Genomic DNA, 20231 nt, shown 5'->3' with positions numbered 1-20231 from the left:
TTGTGGATACCGATCCGTTTTTTATCCCTTCATTTCTCGTCTCCCTCCATCGAGCCGATCGCTTCGTCCGGCGGATAAACGAGCTTCGCTCGCGGCGAAGCTTCGCCCCCTCCATGTCCGTACTCGCCCTCCGCCCGCCGCAGTGGACTTCGCACCGCCGCCGCCTCGAGCAGAAGCTCGTCGACCTCCACCGCTGCTCCGACTACGACCACCTGCGCCAAATCCAGGCTCAGATCCTCAAGGCTGACCTCCACCGAGACCTCTTCGTCGCCCCTAAGCTCATCTCCGCCTACTCGCTCTGCCGCCAGGTCCTCCCCGCCGTCGCCGTCTTTCGCCAGGTCCCCTTCCCCAATGCCCACCTCTACAACGTCCTCATCCGCGCATTCGCCGACAACTCCCAGCCTTCCTTGGCCTTCTCCACATTCACTCAGATGCAGAAAGATGGCATTTTTCCTGACAAATTCACCTACTCGTGCTTACTTCGAGGCTGCTCCGGCACCTCCTTCGCCCTCGTTCAAATGATCCACTCTCATGTCCTAAAGTTTGGGTTTTTATCAGACATCTTCGTTCCCAACGCTCTCATTGATTCATACTCCAAGACTAGCACTGCAGGCTTCGCGGAAGCTAAGAAGGTATTCGATGGAATGCCCGAAAAGGATGTTGTATCGTGGAATTCAATCCTTGCCGGAGCAGTTAGAGCGGGAGAACTCACGGAGGCCCGCCAGCTGTTCGAAGATATGCCAGAGAGGGATATCATCAGCTGGAACACTTTGTTGGATGGACTTGCTAAAGCCGGTGAGATGGAGAGTGCTTTTGACTTGTTCGGTAGAATGCCTGAGAGGAATGTGGTGTCATGGTCGACGATAGTGTCAGGACATTGCAAGGCAGGGGACCTGGAAACGGCGAGGGCTCTGTTCGATAAAATGCCTGTCAAAAACTTGGTCAGTTGGACCATCATCATAACTGGATATGCCGAGAAAGGGAAAGCAAAGGAGGCCTCTCGCTTGTTGGATCAGATGGAGGAATCAAGCCTCAAATTGGATGTTGCCGCTACCGTAAGCATATTGGCTGCTTGTGCTGAATCTGGCTTGCTTTCCCTTGGCAAAAGAATTCATTCCTATGTGAAAAGAAGTAAACTGATATTGTCTACTCATGTATCAAATGCGCTGATCGATATGTACTCCAAATGTGGCTGTATCAACAAAGCCTGGAGTGTGTTCAAAGAATTGGTTGACAGAGATTTAGTGTCCTGGAATTGTATGATCCAAGGGCTAGCCATGCATGGGCATGGAAAGAGAGCTCTGTCTCTGTTTGCCCGGATGAAGATGGAAGGCATCAGGCCTAATGCTGTGACATTCATCGGCATTCTTTGTGCTTGCACACACATGGGGCTGGTCCAAGATGCTCGCTCTTTCTTTTACAGCATGGAAACAGACCATGGGATTGTACCCCAGATCGAGCACTATGGTTGTATGATCGATGTTTTAGGGCGCGTTGGGCTTCTTCATGAGGCATTCCACCTCGCAAAGACAATGCCTTGTGAGCCCAATGCAGTCATATGGGGCTGCCTTTTGAATGCTTGCAGACTACATAACAATGTTGATCTTGCAGAGGAGGCAGTTAATCAGTTGGTAAAATTTGAACCTTCTGATGTCGGGAATTATGCGATATTGTCAAACATTTATGCAGCTGCGAGGCAATGGGAAGGAGTGGCAAAGGCAAGGACCAAGATGAAAGGTACGGGAAGGCCAAAGCCAGCAGGCTCGAGTTGGATCGAGCTCAGAGATACAGTGCATGAGTTCACTGCAGGGGATAGAAAACATCCACAAACAACTAGAATCTTTAAGATGCTCGATAAGTTGAGCCATCACATTGTTCAAGTTGGCTATGCTCCAAAGGAGGCTCACCTTTGCAACACTTGAGGACATGAGAAATAAGATGGTGATTTCTGTTCTTGATGTAGGAAAGAACAACAAAGAATTTATTTCTGAAAAATATTCACAACATTGTTTTCCACTATAAATCATGCTATTAATTAATTTCTTATATTCATACAGGATCGAGCTTGATGTGAGGTTACCCATCTATAATACCCTTGAAAAGGGATTCCCTCTAGTTACAAACAAAACTGCAATCAAGAAAAACAAAATCTCTTCTTCAACATTAATGGCTGATGGTTCATCTGGTAAACGATCAGATTAAGACATCAACAGCAACAATATCACTCCGAGCAATCATTTCAAGCTCTCTGCTTCACTCGATCACAGGGAAGTGGCAATGTTCCTGAGAACTGGAAACAATTTAGCATTTCTCAGAGACACTATTCCTTAGGTTCCTCAAAGTAGATTGCAGGTACATCAGCAGAAGGAACCAATGAAGACACACACTTGAACTGTAAAAAGAAGAACACAGGTTAAAACAGAAGGCTTATGGTAACCACAACAGCTGCATTGATACACTTTTACCTAGTTAAATAAACTTACCCTGTGCTGATTGTATTTATCTCTGATAGCAGCCAAGTTAGGAGCTTTGTTTTTCAGTTGCAGATCGAGTAGAGCATGGATGCAATCCTTCAGGTCAACTCCATTATAGCCAGTGCACTCGATCAATTTTTTGCTCTGCAAAGCATATGAATGGTGTATCTAGAAACAAAGACAACTGAAGAAGCAACTAGAGATGGCAAAAATTAGCCCCCGGGACATAGGTGAGTTGGTTACGACGCAGCAGACTTGCAGAAGAGGGCAAGGATTTCGAATCCTGGCAAAGCCAGGCAATACCCTCCTGTGTCATAACCAACTGCACTTTCTCGATTTACCTCCTCACAGATGGTCATAGGGCCGACCGTGTGGGGCCGCTAAGGTGGCGGATCCACCTTTTTGTAGAAGAGATGGCAAAAATTTAGCTATAACATAGATCTATATCTATCTCAAGTATTTGTCTTACCCAAGGATGCCTTTTTGCATCTATGGTGTATCTAGAAACCAAGACAACTGAAGAAGCAACTAGAGATGGCAAAGATTTAGCTATAACATAGATCTATATCTATCTCAAGTATTTGTCTTACCCAAGGATGCCTTTTTGCATCTATGGTGTATCTAGAAACAAAGACAACTGAAGAAGCAACTAGAGATGGCAAAAATCTGAGGCATCCATAATCCAGCAAGCTCAATTCAGCAATGTAACAACTCAAGAACTGTAGCTTCAGAGGTGGATACTGCATGAGCTTGAAGAACCATCAGCAATTTTTATAACATAGTATTGTAACAACTTTTTTTTTAAAAAAAAACATTTTTTCATAAGATGCTCACTTTTTCATCTTCCTGACCAGCCTTAGAAAAGATCCTAGAACAAGGAATTAAGGGATTTAATTAGATGCATACACAATGACCACAAGGTAAAAGTCCAAACAGACAAAATCAGTACCACAGGAAAGTGCCGATGGTAGGATTTCCCAACTCAAATTTGAAAAAATTGAGCATGTCTCTCTCCATTTTCAGAACTTGTTCCTTCGTGTAAGTGTTATCAGTGATGTAGCAAAAATCATTGACAGTGGGCTGATCGACCTCTTCATACTTGCTGCATTTTTTTCTCCTTTTATCAGTAAATAAAAAATGAATACCAGCCGAATGGCAAGGAACTTACGAGGCAATGAGCATGGAGGTCACGCCAAGGAGTTGCAGATTCTGCCTATTGACGGCGTTGAAAGAGAGGAATCGATCAATGTACGAGACAGAGAGGTAAACGGTATCAGGTAGCAGCTTGTATTCCTCTGCTACCTCAACAAGCCAATCCACCAGAACCGCCCTCATATTGGCGTCGATGTCCTTCTGAACTGTCGCCATGTAGTTTGCCACTGGCCTGTTCTTGGCAACAACCTGGGAATTCAACGAAGGCAGCGACGTTTAGTATCGATTTACCTTTGAAAAAAAAAGCTGCTTTTTTCTGGCAAAAAAAAACCAAAATATTGGTATGAGCCTAACCTCCTTAGATCTGAGGTAGCTATAGATGTCCGAAGCGTAAGGCGCATCGCTTCCGGAACCCAGTTCCGACGAGTCTGAAGCCACCGCCGGAGCAAGAACGGAGTTCTGCTTCTGCCCCTCCCTACTCCGACGCTGCAAATTGGGCCTGTGAAGCGGCGGGGTGGGGGGATTGGGTATGAGGATAGGGTCGGCGTTGGAGAGTAAGGGAAGATCGACCAGCTCGAAGCGCATCTTTTTGGCCGGGTGAGGGTGGGCGTCGGAGGAAAAGGCGGCGTCTCTCTCGGAGGCGGCGAAGGGGGTGAGGTGAAGGGTGCAGTTCTCCTTGTCCGCCATGGATGATTCTGACCGCCTTGCTCGCTCTTGCTAAACCTTGACAAGGAGGTAGGGACGCGAAGAGGAATCCAGAGAAGGGAACAAAGAAGATGGGGAGGGGGCGAGGGGTTTGTATAGAGAGAGAACCGCGCGGTTTTGTGTAGGGAGAAAACCGCGCGGGGAAAACGATGCGCCAATTTTTTAAAAAAAAAAGACGGAACTTATTCATCAATTTTCATAGGAAAAAAAAATTTTTACAAAAAAATTCAGAAAATCTCTGACTTGATTTCAAAAAAATTTTCTCATAAATTCGTAAGAAAAATAATCTAGTAAATTCATCAGAATAGTTATTTTAATCCTTCTAATTATATTAGAATGACAGTTTTTATGCTTGATTAAAAGATTTGAAGATTTAATTTAAAGTGTTATAATAATATTTTGGTTTCATTGTGAATAACAATTCAGTTAAATCGAATAAATTGATCAAAAATTAAAATTTTAATTCAATTGTTTTAAAATTTTAACTATTTTTTCCTAAAAGATCAATTAATTTAATTTGATTTCAATTTTAAAATTTTCTTATTCGATTCAGTTAAATCGAATAAATTGATCAAATTTAAAATTTTAATTCAATTGTTTTAAAATTTTAACTATTTTTTCCTAAAAGATCAATTAATTTAATTTGATTTCAATTTTAAAATTTTCTTATTCGATTAAATCCAATAAACTAAATTAATTAAAATAAAAAATAATTTATAAATTCTTAATTAAACTTATAAATCTCAATTAATTGATAAATTTTTTATAATATTTAAAAATTTAATTAATTCAAACAAAAATTAAATTAATCAATATTTAATCGATTTGATTTATTTATTTTTTTTAAAAAAAATTTAATCAGTTCGGTTAGCTCAAAAAAATTTAATCCGATTCAATTATTTCAATTCAATTTGATTTTAATTGAATACTCAACCCTATTCATTTATAAAATCGTCAGATGCTTCATTTTCAATTAAAATCAAATGGACAACTCATTCACTATATAAACCATCCAAAATACTTTTACATTATGTGTAACTAACTTCTATGAGTTATAAAAACTAATTAATGACTTCTACAATAATAACTTTATATCATTTTAATTTTACTTAAAAATGATCACTTGAGTAAAATAACATTTCAACAAACAAAACAAACGATATAAACTCTATAATACTCACTATATTTTAAATGACCACTCACTACAACGTATAGACACTATCTTCTACAACAATGACTTTATATGATTTTAATTTTAAATAACTTGATTAAAATAATATAACTTCGTACATTTATTACATTTCAAATGAACATATTTTGATCATAATCGAACATGTAAAAATTAACATATAACTTCTACAATGCATAACAACTACCTATTAAGAGTAAAAATAATTCAAATAATTCAAATTTCAGATAATTAACATGGATATCCATTTGACTTTAATTGAAAATAAGACATATGACTTTAATTGAAAATTAAGGCACCATCTTGATTTCTATCCAAAAGAAAATAGCTTATCAAAATTGTTCTACACTATGAACTGACATTTTGGTAACAAAACAAAAAAAATATTAGAGTATGTTCCAATATCAATAAACCCCTGAATGGCATTTTAAAAAAATATATTTAGGCAAAATTTATATTAAAAAAAGGAATTATAACGAGAGACGAAAGCAAACGGCATCTAGTTTACGATAATCTGGCTAAAAAAGCTGCACCTGAAGTTCAAAAGAATGTAAACAAAGCAAGTTAGCAGCTTGGGGTTTTACAGTGTTATGTTACTCAATGGCAAGTTTTATGATTGAAAGCAACAAACGAAGATATCATACTTACAAAACTAGCCAGCCAACAATAGCCGCAGACATGAGAATCTAAAGTACGGCAGAAGCAAATTGAGGATCAGGATTAGCCATACAACTAAGTCGATAAGATAAAACGATATTTTAAGTCATTAGCATAGGAAAATGGGATTAATAACTTGTAGGTCCATGGAGAAGTTATGACGAGCTTATAGTCATCCATATACCAAAACTAGCTAATGTCATAGTACTTTTTCATTTTGCAAAGTGAGGGGAAATCAACCCCGCAATTTCCAGAAACCCGACACGATCTTTCCCACCGAAAATAGCTTTTAGTTTCTCATCGCATATAATTACCTTCTTGTCATTTGGATCCTGCGAAACAAGTCTTACATTAGAGAGCAGTCCAATAGGAAATTAATATCAGTTAGAAGCTTAACCTCCACAAATGCATTAGCGAGAGAGAACATAGTAAGGATCACCTATACTATTTATGAAGATCAATTATAGTAAACAAGGATCAATCCTAATTCTACTAGACGTTGCAAATGTTTAGTGCAAATTCTTGATTTAATTGGAAAACATGATTTAATTGAAATAAACACAGGTTCATTATAATGCAAATTCATCTTGAATTATAAAAATGTTACCAAACAACCTTGTTCTGATGGCATACTTGAAGACCTCAATATGCAAAACATTAATTGAATGCCATTGACTAACTATGAATTTTAAGACATAAAAGACATACAAATGAAGGTATATGTATTGCTCTTATGTTCCAAGAGGAACACCACATACGAGACTAAAATATGTATTCTTGAAGGCAGCACATTGGCATCATGTGAACATTTGCATATTCAAAGCATTATAGAATAGGCTGCCACTGCACCAGATTTCTATCAAACTGTGGTATGTGTCCGTGTAGTATGCAAAATCTTACCCTTGCAACCAAAGAGATTATATCTATGCTACGTTTCAAGCTTCCTATAGTCTGTTTCGGTAACTACAAAAGGTAATCATTCATAATTTTGCATGGACTTCATTTGGCATAGCAACCCCAAAAATGTAATCATTTGAATTTTTATACAAATGTTACTTAAAGCCAATCCCTGTGGTATTATGTGTGTTTTAACCAAAAACAATCCCCAATATTCTATACTTCAAAATGATTAATCTGGCAATCCAAACCCATATATCTATCTCAGTGCTAAGGTTTTCAAGATGGCTAAAAATTTTATGAACTTTTCTTAAGATTTCTTAAGCAAAGCAAAAAATATGAGCTTTTCATGTCACAGAACATGCAGCATATTTTCCCCAAGCCTTCATTTTCATTCTATGAATTGCATAGCCTGATAGCAAAATATTATAGTTTCCTCCAATTCCAAACAGGTAACAAGAAGTAGATGTTTCAATTTATGATTAGGCATCATCGCTCTCACAGAACATAATAGCCCATAACATTTCAGAATATTGCTAACTGGGATGTCTAATCTATTAAGACTTAGATCCTACTGATGTTACATAGTGATTGATCAACAAATTCATGAATTTCATGAGGTCCTGAATACTACCAGGAAAATGGTCATTGTCATTCAAGGTTGAACTAGAATTTCATAATCATAGCATAATGCATTGTCAAGAAACACATACAAATTTCCTATAAGCTAACCTCCACCTATTATTAGTAATGAAAGACAATATAAAACAAGTCATGTAAGCACCAATGCTTCATAAACATACCAACTCAAAACTTAATCTAAAAATATATTGTTTTGTAAGAGCATCTCAGAAAAACTTTGTCCAACATCAAATCTCTAGCACAAGAAAGTTCTTGCAGCAGTACTATCCTTCCTCTGATAATCAACGTAGCATTGTTCATTTATATATCAACACCTCTTTTCACATTCAGATCTCAAGAATGTTGTTACACTCGCACATCCGACTTTCAGAAAAATGCTATATAACTCCCTCACCCTATCAAAGGAAATATAATCTATCAGAACATCCCTCCAAACTTTTACTATGAGAAATTTGCCACTTGACAAAAGCATTTTCTTTCAAAGTCCTACAGGATTCAACTTACAAGTTAAGAGAATGGACATAAAAAACATAACTTCATAACAGAGAACAAGAATGACCACTGTGTTTAAAAAGCAAGTGCATAAAGATATTATTGATGGTCTCTCAATGAGATTGGCCCCTGCTCACAGGCACATAACTGTCATGCTCTCCCAAGCATAATACACCTAATATAGGGAAGTATGCAAATGCCATGACATCACCTTGGGCTGCATTATAGCAAAGGGAATTTTTTTCCTACCAGGAAAGCTTTGGTCTTCAAGGAAAGTGTAATGTAAGATTTTGCTTGTTTTTTCTACCAATATTAAAACATGTATAGGAATGATTAAAATGGCTTTGGCACATGGTGACAGCCGCAGCTTCTCCAAGTTTCTTTGTATGTTTGCAATCCTATCATCTAAGTCTCTTTGTGCTATTCAGTAGAGATGATACCAACAAGTGATGTTGGAGTGCTCTCAACTCAGAAAATTAGCATATCATGCATGGATCTAAGACTACTAATAAAATACTAAGTTATTCTGTGCCTGTCTAGTGCAACCTCAGATATAACTTGTTCAGGAAACACATAACAAATCACAGAAAAAAAAAAGCATGCTTAATCTGTATCAGCACGGCTAGAACAGAAGTGTATAGTCAGATCAAGGACACCTTCAGCTAAGACGCTAACACGAAACACAACTACGATTTTCGTAAAGTACGTAGGGAAGGCAAAAAGAAGGGCAGTAGCAACCTGAAGGTTGTGCTCCTTGATGTAAGCCCAAATGAGCTTGAGGGCTTGGGTGCGGGGGATTTCCGGCACGCCGACAAGCGCCTGCATGGCAGGAGAGACAGGACGGGGCTTGGTGATGCCCTTTGCGGGCCTCACTCCCGCTGCAGCGCCAGGTTTGGAGGAGAAGGCCGCTCGAACGAATGGCACCGGCGCGGCTGGCCGGGTGGAAACGAAGGCGACGGAGACAGCAGACCAGCGGCACAGACGACGGTCCGTAGTCGCGAAGGAGGACGCCGAGAGGCCACCGGAGGGGAAGGTCCCTGCCATGGGAGAAGGGAATCGAAGGAGTCGCCGCTGAGAGCACGATGAGTGGAGTGGATAAGACAGGAAAACGCGAGTTTGGGAAGCGGACGGTACGAGATTCTTCTTGGGAAAATTATCAAAACAGCGCCCCCATGTATGATTAATTACAAAAGGATTAAAATTATCGACGCTAATTATTTTCATAAAAAAGCATCCCTTTTTTAAAAAACAATAAAATAACACCCATTATATTTTTTATTTCAACTATTTAGCAGCTATTACAACTATTTTAAATAATTTTATTAAATTGATTTTTAAAAATTTATATATATAAACATTCACTGTATTGTATGTTTATCAAATTAAATCAGTTTATTTAATATATTATAATAACTATTTTTATAATTATTATAATAAGACGGAAATATAAATATTATTTAAGATAAAAAATATAATAGAGAGTTGTTTAATAGAAGTGCCCAATTAAATTAATCTTTTTTAAATCCGTTAGATATATTATTAATCCGTTAATTAAGAGGTCAGGTGATAGCGATGTGAAATTGTTAAGAATCATTTCAAGCCCACATGAAGACGACCGGACTCGATACAATGTGCTTCCCGTCCGACCACTCGAGCCGTCCGAACCCCGACGATCCCTGAGGCTGCGCCGCCGCGGAGAAGCTCACCGTGTAGTTTCTCTTCTCCCCCGTAACACCGAAGATAAGCTCCTCTGGCTCCACCTCTACCTTCACTCCCTCCGCCGCCGCCCCAGCCAACGACCTCACCGTGACCTTGTACGTGCCCGGTTCGCCGACGTTCGTCAGTGTCCTCCTGTGTTTCGTTACCGAAGCTTCCCCGCCGCTCGAAGGGAACGTGACCGCGAAGGATGGGTAGTTGAGCTCCTCCACCGCGTAGGCCCGCGCGGCGTCGCACGCGAAGTCGCTTCTCCTGGTGAGGATCGCCAGCCGGAAGGCCGAGTAGTTCAAGGCGCAGAGGAAGTCGATGTAGTCTTCGGCGGTGAGGTCGTAGACGAGCCCTGGGTCCATTGCCCTTCGGGGGTCCACGTGCCCAGCTCCAAGGTCGAACGGCGTGGCGGCGCGGCCCGAGGCCGCGTCGAGGAGGGAGTCGCCTCCGGCGTAGGCGGAGTAGGCGGTGGTCATGAGGGCGGACCTGATGGCAGCGGGGCTCCACTCCGGGTGCGCTCCCTTGAGGAACGCCGCCAGTCCGCTCACGTGCGGGCACGACATCGACGTCCCGGAGATGATGTTGAACTCCGCTCGCCGGGAGTCCACCGCGAGCCCTGTCGGACCGACCGCGTCCGTCCACGCAGCAAGGATGTTGACCCCAGGCGCGATGATGTCGGGCTTGAGGACGCCTCTCGTGACCGTATTCGGTCCGCGGGAGGAGAAAGCGGCCACCACCGGCGATGGCTGGACCCCGACCTTGGTCCCGCCGAAAATTATGGTCGCCGTCGGGTTCGGGTCCGATAAAAGGTAGGCCTTAATGGCGTTTCCGGCCTTTTCTCCTGTTCCTGCTGCGGGAAGGAGGTGCGCGTCGGCGACAAGTTCTTCCCCCTTGCCTGGCGAGTTGGCGAGGACCATGCCGGCTCCGCCAGCCTCGCGAACCACGTATCCTTTTTGGACCCGGGGGTTGATCCCTCGGTCGCAAACAACGATTTTCCCAGCTACTTTCTCTGGCAAGAGTGTCCCCGGCAAGCAGAGGTTTCCATTACTGATAGCGTCGCTGGCGTTCGCGGCGTAGATCAATGGCAGGGTCGGCGACGGCGGCAGGGAAGGTCCTCTGTATAGAGTGACTCCGGTGTAATTCTCCCCGTTTCCCAGCATGACATACGACGGGAAGTCGCGGTCGAGAGTGCCGGCGCCGACGGTGGTGATCCAAGGGGCTACGTTGGAGAGGCTAGACGGCACGGGGCCTGCGTTCCCGGCGGAGCACGAGACGAAGACGCCCTTCTCCGTGGCTCCAAAGGCACCAATGGCAGCGGTGTCTCGGAAATAATCCACCATCTTCCCACCCAAGGACAGCGAGAGGACGCCGCAACCGTCCTCCACCGCCTTGTCTATGCCGGCGAGTATGTCGGAGCCGAAGCACCCGCCCAGCCAGCAGACCTTGTATACGGCGACGCGAGAGCGGGGCGACATTCCACGGGCGGTGCCGGCGGCGAAACCGAAGAAGCTGGCGTCCGGTACGGCAGCGCCCGCGACGGTGGAGGCGGTGTGGGTGCCGTGGCCGTCATGGTCTCTCGGGGACCTGGTCTCCTTGGATTCCTCCATCGTGCCCACGCTTGCCTTGTAACCCCAAAAGAACGACCGGGCACCGACGAGCTTGCGGTTGCAGTTGACGGCCGGGAAATCCTCACTGTCCTCGCACTCGCCCTTCCAGCTCGCCGGGACCGGCCCGAGCCCGGCATCATCGAAGCTCCGCCGCTCGGGCCACACCCCCGTGTCGAGAACGCCAACCACAACGTCGTCGCCGATCGGGCTATCCACGTCGAGGAACCCGTTAGCTTCGGCAATGCCGAGGAACTCGGGGGTCCGCGTGGTGTGGAGCTCGTACCGGGTCTCGGGGGTGACGGAGAGCACGCCGTGGCGGCGGGAGAGGGAGCGGGCCTCGGCAGGGGTGAGGCGGGCGGCGAAGCCATGGGCGACGGTGTCGTAGTAGTAAATGGCGTCGGCGGAGTCGGAGACGGAGCGCAAGGAGGCGTCATACCAGTGGCGGTGGGCGGCGAAGCCGGGGGGCAACTGGGACTTGGCCATGTGCACGATGTAGGTCCCTTTCTCGCCGGCGAGGGCGCTGCAACAGCACAGGACGAGCCATAAGATCAACCTCAAGAGATCCCTCTGTCTCCCCATCTCTCAACGAGCCAGTGATCAAGTGGCTGAGGAGGAGGAACAAGAAAGAAGATAGGCATAGCGACCGGAAGAAGAGTCACATGCGTTTCGTCGTCTTCAGCGTGGGACTTGGCCACTCTGTTTCGTCTCTACGTTCAACAATAATCGAACGGAGTACGTGAGTGTTGGAGGTAGCCACAGTCTGTTGCGGGGTCTCCGTGGAGAAGGGAAACAGAGGACTCTTGTCGTGTTCTCATCACGGGCATCCAAAGAGAGGCGTGCCTTGTCAGCTACTTAGCTCGTCGGAGACTCTGCCCGGAAGAAGGTAGATCTCTGTTTCAGGCTACTTTATTGCGGTGGCAGCGGCGGCGGCGGCGATCCTGATAAATTTAAAAGTATCAAAAAGTCAACAATAAATATTTATAATTCATAACCATATCTTATATTGTCAGAGCAAATTGTAAAGAAAAACCCCCCTCAGTTTTAGTTTTATCATGCTTAACAATCAACAATATGGCAATTTTGGTGAATATCATAATTCTCATGCAATTAACAAATAGTAAATGATACATAACTCAGGCAAAAAACTTCCACTGTCAAGGAGAATATTTACAGTCTCAAGATAAAATCAAATAAGGAGGAAAAGGAAGAGATCTTGTGATATGTGATTCTAAGATTTTCATAGTACCCAAGGTTCTCCTATCATCTATGCTTTTCACTTGACTTAATTGAATCCCAGTAAATATTTTTCAGGCTCCTAGTTAAGCGCAATATCTGGTTGATGTGGAGGCACAATAGGCACGGCTTGTCGCCTCTGGCGTTCTCGGAGATAAAGTACAGCAAGGAGACAAGCAAAAAGAGTTAATATCGTTGCATTTCCTTCATCCATGAGCACCTCGTCCACCCATAACTCTAATTTTGGGAACAACTCCGGGAGTGAATCAATCACCTTAACCTGAAACTTAGAAATAAGTAATCATAAGGAAGAGAGTTACCATCAACAGAAAAAATATATAATAATAAAAATTAAACTATGAAGATGAAGACAGAAGGGTTGGCTATAAAAAACTCCTTCCAACTTTTCAGTATACAAGCCTAGGAACATTTACATTTAACTCAACTTTTGCTAGCCACCAATTTGGTCTTCCTCTTTAAGCCCTCAAATAGTCAAGAGGGCTGTGTTATATTTCAGGACCTCAATGGAAATTTTAAAAAAAATGGTAGATTTAAATGAGCCATTTTCCTCTCTGGCAAGAATTCAAATGCATGTGCAGGTGTTTATATCACAGACATAAGAACATTGTGAAGAAAGCAACATGAACAAATCGCAAAATGTGGAAATAAGGAGATAGCTGTAATGTGCTTTTCTTCATCAATTAATTATGAACCACAATCTATGTTTTGCTTATTAAATTTTAGGTAATGCTTCCAAAATTCTGACTACAAAATTTGAGTACCAAGTCAATGAAAAGAAAAGGCTCAAGTAACAGAATCAGAAAAGGCCTTTCAGTTTCAGCAAATAAATATGAACATAAAGATAATCTTTATAGAGAAACAATAGAGGAACCTACAACCTAGAAGCAACACATATATGTGATCACTTCATAGATTGATAGTTGATTAAGAGAATAGAGGAACCTCACCATGAAACTGTCAGCATAGTTCATCCTTATCCACAAGCTCATAAGTGCTAGTTTAACAGGCATCACGGCAGCTGCATCATTCTCAAGGGCCTGATCGTAGTACCTTTTAGCTAGATGAAGATCAAGAGGAAGTCCATGACCATGCTCATGCATGTATCCCAGATTGAACATGGCTTGTGCATTGGATTGCGACCGAGCATGCATGTATGCTTCAGCAGCACGTTCAAAGTCTCTATTTGTTCCCTGACATAGAAAATTCACTAGCAATGAGAGATTATTTTCCATGGTCAAAATGGACGGAGCAACTATACCCAAAAAAATCAAATTGCAAGCTTAATTGTAATTAATTTCCTATATAAAATATACTACACAGAAAACAAATGTTTCAATACAAAAATGTCTTGTTATCTGAAAAGATGGATAATGAACATGAGAAATTGCAATTCAAGATCACCTCAGGATTAATATCTGTAATCTGAGGCTAAGTACCACAATAGGTATATGCAAAATCAAAAAATGACATGCAGAAAAAATCAGGCAAAAGTCTCACTCTCTACCAAGCCTATTTAGATAAAAGATACAAATTAAAATCACCCAATATCAAAATTCACCGTCAAATTCCCTAATTCTAATGCATTCGATTGTGGATATTGCATGTGCCTAATTGTGTAAACTGTAAAGGAATACCATCTGACAAAGATGGGTAATAAACGAAATAAGAATTTCAGAGCCTAAATACACTATAAAAAAAAATAGACCTAGACAGTGAATTGACTAGGATAAAAACAAGTTATGACATAATAGTGGGATCAATTTTCATATATCAATATTCTAATTTGATTTTATAAAGAACTAAATTTATCAATCTCTATATATATAATAGAATTTTAAGTCTCCTATCTAGGGAAGACAATTTGTTATGTCCTATGAAGGTCTGCCATTGAATTTACCTCACCTCATAATGTAAACAGATGATCGTGGGGCCGACCATGTGGGGTCAAAAGGTGGCGGATTTCACTTTTTTGGGATTGGAAAAATAAATAACTACATATGCAGTGTGGAGGCAGGTATAGAGTAGAAATTTTATGTCTCACCCTGCCCCATTTGAGTTTATTTTTAAATATATACTTTGATGATAATAATAATTTATATTTTACTTAATATTTTATTGTCACACCTCAAAACCAACTCACATAAGAAGCAAATTAGTCACAGCGAAATGGTCTAATCATCTAAAATATTACTTCATTGATTCTTATATTATTAAATAATGGCATTTCTTTTTATTGAATAATATTTTAAATTTTATACTTTTTATTTTTTATAAGTGTTAAAATAATATTACATAAATGTTAAATTATTGAATATCTAATATTATATTATGTTATATCAATATTCAATACAACAACAACCACCAAGTCTTATCCCACTAGATGGGGTCAGTTATATAGATCCTTCTACGTCATTAACCTATATCCCCTATTATATCACTATTTATATTTAAATAAATTTTGTCTTATTTTATTATTCTTAATCAAGTCTTTTTTTCTGTTCCTCTTCCTTATTTGATGTGTATATTTATCATAGTTTCATATCGTCTATGAAGCATTTATTTATCATCTAAGTGCATGTCAAAATATTATTGGTCATCTAAGTGCATATATCAATATTCAATATTATTAATTTTTATATTAATTCTTTCAAGAATCTCAAAATTATAGATTTAGAAAATTTAGTTTGGGAATACAATGGTTCAAGTAAAAGCTCTTTGGACAAGAATTTGTCAATCATCTTAATTGACTGCCAATGTGCTTTGGCCCTCAAAAATGGTTTGGGAAAGCACACCTCGCCAAGATTATGTAATTTTACCCACAATTAGTTTAGAAAAAAGGTTTGATATTTGTACAAATTAGCCAAATACTCTTAACTCTTTTAAGTCATCGTCAAAAGGTGATTACCCGGCCATAGTAGTATGCGTCGCCAATCAACAAAGCTGCATGTTCGTTCCCCTGCTCTGATGCCTGCCACCAAAATGAGTGTGAACGGGTATGCCTTTCTGCATCTGAACAAAAGCCAGATTCACCCATGCAAATACTTTGTTCCCTGTATTTATCAAGGATCCAAGCTGCATTGCTTTGTGCCACTTCATATCCTAGCTCTGCCATTCTCGAATACAACAAAAGTGATTTCCCTACATCACCTTTAAGATATGACTCAAGAGCTGATCTTAACAGGGAGCTCCAAGGTCCCCTTTCTGCCACTGCCTTGTAGAGAAGTGTGGCCTGCATCAAGACAATAAAATGATTGATAGATCTTTTCAAGAAGACCACAATGTCATTGAAAAAGCATAGAGAGCTGCTATAAGATAACTTGCCACTTAAATTGCCACCTTTACTTGGTCAAGGATCATGATGTCAAGTTGAAAGCAATTTAATTCTGTTAAGTTCCTTCAGATGAGTCACCCTATCTAAAAGGCACTCCAATTCTAGTGAGTTTCCACTCCTAGTTTAATTTATGATAAAACAAGATGAATGGGTCATGTCATTAGTCCAGTAACCGTCTTTTTATGACTAAATCTAATAAATAGTGGACAAGTATAATGCAAACAGACATGGGATCAGAATTCCATAGCAATAAACAACTGTCTGTTAATTACTAACACCATTTATCTAGAATAAAATATCTCCATTCATTTTTTAACTTGGGGAAATTATGGCAAAAGAAATTCTGCATGGAGGTTAAGTGAAATTGTGGGGGAGGAAAAGAATTAGGAAGGCGATCCTACAAGCTTCTTCTGATCTACTTGGAGACAAGTAAATTTAGACGCTTAAAAAACTCTACTAAGAGTATATTTTAATTGCTGATTGAAATAAACAGAAGTTTCCTACACCATTTTTAAATGAAGAAAAGAGAAAATATACAACAAAATAAAATTACAAGGTGGCTGAAGGTTCTCTTTCTCTCCTAAGCTAAAAATTTGGCACTTGAAATGACATATAGAATTTTCACCAAATCGGTCAGCTCAGTTTGAGAGAATAGCCTATTGCTTATTAAGAAGGCTGATACAAAGAATGGAGTTCATGCTGAAGTTGATGATGAAATTCCTTTTATGCTTTATCACCTATGATAGCATTGAATAGAATTGCAGAAGGATAATGTAAAATCAAAAATAGATAAATAAAGTAGCTCATTAAACAACCAGCAAACAGCAGAAGTAATCACCAAGTTTTAAAGTGTCAGCTGGAATGTTTGAGCACAACCTCTCATAGCTTGTAAGCATTCTGTTAGCAAGTGAATCTTTCTCATTCTTAATCAAGCATTAGGACAAGTATAATCTAGTAAGGAGATGTGGATTATTCAAGTTACAATGTAAACTAGCTTCAGCTTAGCAAATAGATCTATTGAAGAATTATTGTGTCAAACTAGACACTTGTCGTTCATGGTATGTAACCATTCACTTTCACTCAAACATAGGATAAACTGCCGCTGTGGCTTATATTAGATTTCCAAGAGAAGACATTAGAGTTCATGGGCATTTAAAGATCTAGAGTCGAGTTCAGGACTCATGTAACAAATATGCTTTTGCCCGTGCCTTAGTTTGTTCTGGAGACTGAATTCAAAGATCAACAAAATAAGCATAGAATGACTTATGCTACTGTTCATGGGAATGGTTCAAGTTTAATTTATATTACGTGCTTGGGACATATAAGATAACTAAACTACACAATTGCCTTAGTTAATATAGCTCCATGGGTCTTGATCTTCATGGTCTTGCTTTCCTTAGCTGTCCTGCAAGTTTGCTTGAATCTCTGTTGGTAGTTATCCTGAGTTCCCCAATAGGGATAGGAAAGACAGAAGGAGAAAAGCAAACAGCCGAAGCCAAGAAAATGAATAAAGGTTGAGTGGCCTTTCAACCTTCATTCAAGGAGGTAGTGGCAGACAACCTACAACCCATTTGATATATAAAAAGAAACATGGCTAAATAAAAATAGCAAAATAAAAAAAGAATCTAAAAGAATACCATATGGAGATCCTTCTTAAAGCCTATGCCTTTCTGAGATAACCTTGCAACTAGGTAGATGGCCTTTGGTTGACCAGTATCAGCTGCAACAAGAAGTAATGCGCATGCTTTTGTTATATTCCTCTTCACACCAATACCCTTGAGATACAGAACGCCTAGGTTATAGAATCCATCAGGCACCTTATTTTCAGCAGCTTTTTCGAAATACTCTCTTGCCTGGAGGTGAAAATTAAGATTTGAATCATGACCATAGAATTGATTTTGCAAATAACAAAAATCTCAATATATTAAAGGTCTATAATTTACTAAAGACTAGGGGTTAAACTGACCAGAGGTAGCAGAGACAAAACTGACCCCACTGAGCTTAGGGTCTTGGCTCTGCTTGTGACAGAAGGAAACTGATCTCAAATATGAATAATCAATTTCATATGCTAAGGATGTTAATGTTTTAAATATATGCTGATGGTTCTCTTATAGTTAATCTATCAAACTTGAACCTTCTTTTTTTTGGCAAGATATGTGAAAGGACGAAAGGATTCAAAACCAAGATCTTGGCAAAATTTTCAATGCCTTAGCATGCAGGAAATCTTTTTGCAATGACTAATCTGAAACAATAAAAAATGAATATCATCCATCCATTCTTCTATAAGCTGTCTGGTAGTCAATTTAATGTTGACAAATGAAACTGCACAGAAAACTAACATTGTATTTATTTTCGTTAGATTATTAGACTGCTCACCATATTTATGAGTCATTCTTACTTCCAAATTTCTAGTAAGAAAATTACTTTGAATTTCATGTAATCTCAAACCCCTGTTTGTATGGAAACTATGAGAAATCAAGCAACATAGATCGTACTACACTAGCAACAGAGTGGGATGTCAAGGACTAGAGGTCAAGAGTTCCAACAGGAAATAGAAGCTATCTGAATGGGACTTCCAGAAAGTGATTGCTTGAAACAGTTAGACTTATATCACGGAGGCATAAACTTTAGAGATCTCTGCAACCAGTAAACCTTAATATAGATACAATATAAATCCAGAAGGATTTTCACAATTTCAAATAACTTAAATATCAATTTTTGGTTCAGTATATGTTCATGATATTTCAGTTTATATACTAAAGTATTGTGACAATCTCAACTCCTGAATTAAGTAATGAAATGGAAGGTAGGAACTTATGCGAGTTAAAATATGAAGGATCAGGCTTCACCTTAGTGTAGTTCTTTTTCTCTACACCATAACCTTTAACGTAGAGGTATCCCAAGCCATTATATGCTGAGTAATACTTATGCTTGGATGCAAGAGAGAGCCATTTGAAGGCATTGGTATAATTCCTCTCCACTCCAGCCCCTCTGGCATACATCTCTCCAAGCAATTCCATTGCTCTTGGATTTTGCTTCTCCACGGCCTTTGAAAACCAATGCAAAGCCCTAGTGAGGTCTGTCTTAACTCCCCTCAACCCATAGTAATACAACAAGCCAATCTGGTACATGGCAGCAGAATCACCCTTCAATGCCTGATACTCCGTGATTTGGAACTTCACATCCGCTTCCCCTCTTGACTTCCTTAAATCCTCCTTGTTCTCCTCGGTACCGCTGTGGATCCGGATGTGTTCTATCACAGGCGACTCCTTCAATATCAAGAAGCTCCTGATCGCTGCCTCTGCAAGTTCGGAATAAAGCACCAGCGCTTTCTCATGCACCTGTATACAAAAGGAACAATTCAACATAGAAGAATCAGAAAAGTCAGAGAGTGGTGAAAGAGGGGAAAAAAGGAGAATCAGATTAGGAATCACCTCTTGCCGTAAATAGTTGTAGGCGAGAACCATCTTGGACTGCAGATTGCCACCCTCAGCCGCAAAGTGGTGGTAGAGGAAGGACTTGGAGCGGCTGTGGGCACGCATGAGACCGGTGCCACAGAGAAAACCGAGGGCGGATTGCGCGTGCGGGTAGCCTCGGGAGGCAGAGGCTTCGATTTCGGCGGCGGCGGCCTCCATGTCGGAAAGGTCACCAGAGGACGCGGCGGAGATCATGTTACGGACTCCGGATGCATATTGGACTTCACGGGCATCAGACGACGGGTCATCCGGAAGAGAGGGCGACTCGAGGAAAGGGAGCCACGATCCTTGGTCGTAGTCGACGTCCGGAATCGACTCCGAGTCGCCGAACTCATCCCACTCGTTGGATCCCTCGGTTCCCTCTGATTCTTCACTAGGGGCCGCGGAGGCAGAAGACGATTCGGATGTGTTCGTTGGCGAAGACGAAAACGAACTGCGTCGAGGAGAGCGTCACAAAGGAGGAGGACGGCGACGCAGCTGATTGCAGCGCACCGCATCGCGAATTGTGCGTCTTCCCCGGCGTCGATGTGAAGTTTGACTTCGCCGGCGGAGTGGTTCTCCTTGTAAAGCAGAAGTCGTGATGCGACGACATGCTTGCTCGTATCAACGGCGAACAGATGAGAAGAGACAAGATCCGACGGTTCTCGTGAA

General features: G+C 41.0%; 4 protein-coding genes and 1 pseudogene across 4 annotated transcripts; 1 reads left to right on the top strand and 4 right to left on the bottom strand.

The window, feature by feature from the left end:
- Positions 1-113: 113 nt before the first annotated feature.
- On the top strand, positions 114-2699 carry LOC141838181 (pentatricopeptide repeat-containing protein At3g29230). The gene is made up of 2 exons (XM_074725590.1): positions 114-1941; positions 2058-2699. Exon 1 carries the CDS (start codon positions 114-116, stop codon positions 1920-1922), a length of 1809 nt encoding a protein of 602 aa, XP_074581691.1. The 3' UTR covers positions 1923-1941; positions 2058-2699.
- Positions 2321-4313, bottom strand: LOC141838184 (cyclin-A3-1-like). Its single transcript, XM_074725594.1, has 7 exons — positions 3981-4313; positions 3643-3875; positions 3424-3576; positions 3309-3342; positions 3065-3214; positions 2484-2618; positions 2321-2392 (listed from the first exon to the last, which is right to left on the bottom strand). The coding sequence occupies exons 1-7, from the start codon at positions 4311-4313 to the stop codon at positions 2321-2323; spliced, it is 1110 nt and encodes a 369-aa protein (XP_074581695.1).
- A 1979-nt stretch (positions 4314-6292) lies between these two features.
- LOC141840094 (uncharacterized) lies at positions 6293-9319 on the bottom strand. Its single transcript, XM_074727988.1, has 2 exons — positions 8947-9319; positions 6293-6509 (listed from the first exon to the last, which is right to left on the bottom strand). The coding sequence occupies exons 1-2, from the start codon at positions 9250-9252 to the stop codon at positions 6390-6392; spliced, it is 426 nt and encodes a 141-aa protein (XP_074584089.1). The 5' UTR covers positions 9253-9319; the 3' UTR covers positions 6293-6389.
- A 453-nt stretch (positions 9320-9772) lies between these two features.
- On the bottom strand, positions 9773-12098 carry LOC141839055 (subtilisin-like protease SBT1.7). Its single transcript, XM_074726706.1, has one exon. The coding sequence runs from the start codon at positions 12096-12098 to the stop codon at positions 9804-9806; it is 2295 nt and encodes a 764-aa protein (XP_074582807.1). The 3' UTR covers positions 9773-9803.
- Positions 12099-12632: 534 nt separating this feature from the next.
- LOC141839056 (ERAD-associated E3 ubiquitin-protein ligase component HRD3A-like) lies at positions 12633-20077 on the bottom strand (annotated as a pseudogene).
- Between the last annotated feature and the right edge of the window lie 154 nt (positions 20078-20231).

Source organism: Curcuma longa, chromosome 11 (assembly GCF_044706935.1).
Source record: "Curcuma longa cultivar G26 ecotype Majalengka, Jawa Barat chromosome 11, ITB_CL_G26_1.1, whole genome shotgun sequence".
Lineage (NCBI taxonomy): Eukaryota > Viridiplantae > Streptophyta > Magnoliopsida > Zingiberales > Zingiberaceae > Curcuma > Curcuma longa.
The sequence above is the reverse complement of the archived record's forward strand: the minus strand, read 5'-3'. Positions and strand labels throughout refer to the sequence as shown.

Excerpts from the sequence above, each read along its gene's own strand:
- LOC141838181 (XM_074725590.1), top strand. The coding sequence starts at position 114 with ATGTCCGTACTCGCCCTCCGCCCGCCGCAGTGGACTTCGCACCGCCGC.
- LOC141838184 (XM_074725594.1), bottom strand. The coding sequence starts at position 4,313 with ATGGCGGACAAGGAGAACTGCACCCTTCACCTCACCCCCTTCGCCGCC. Across the intron at positions 3,343-3,423 it reads ACCATCGGCACTTTCCTGTG|GATCTTTTCTAAGGCTGGTC; the intron begins GTACTGATTTTG and ends TCCTTGTTCTAG. Across the intron at positions 3,215-3,308 it reads CTGGTCAGGAAGATGAAAAA|TATCCACCTCTGAAGCTACA; the intron begins GTGAGCATCTTA and ends AAGCTCATGCAG.
- LOC141840094 (XM_074727988.1), bottom strand. The coding sequence starts at position 9,252 with ATGGCAGGGACCTTCCCCTCCGGTGGCCTCTCGGCGTCCTCCTTCGCG. Across the intron at positions 6,510-8,946 it reads TCAAGGAGCACAACCTTCAG|GATCCAAATGACAAGAAGGT; the intron begins GTTGCTACTGCC and ends CTTGTTTCGCAG.
- LOC141839055 (XM_074726706.1), bottom strand. The coding sequence starts at position 12,098 with ATGGGGAGACAGAGGGATCTCTTGAGGTTGATCTTATGGCTCGTCCTG.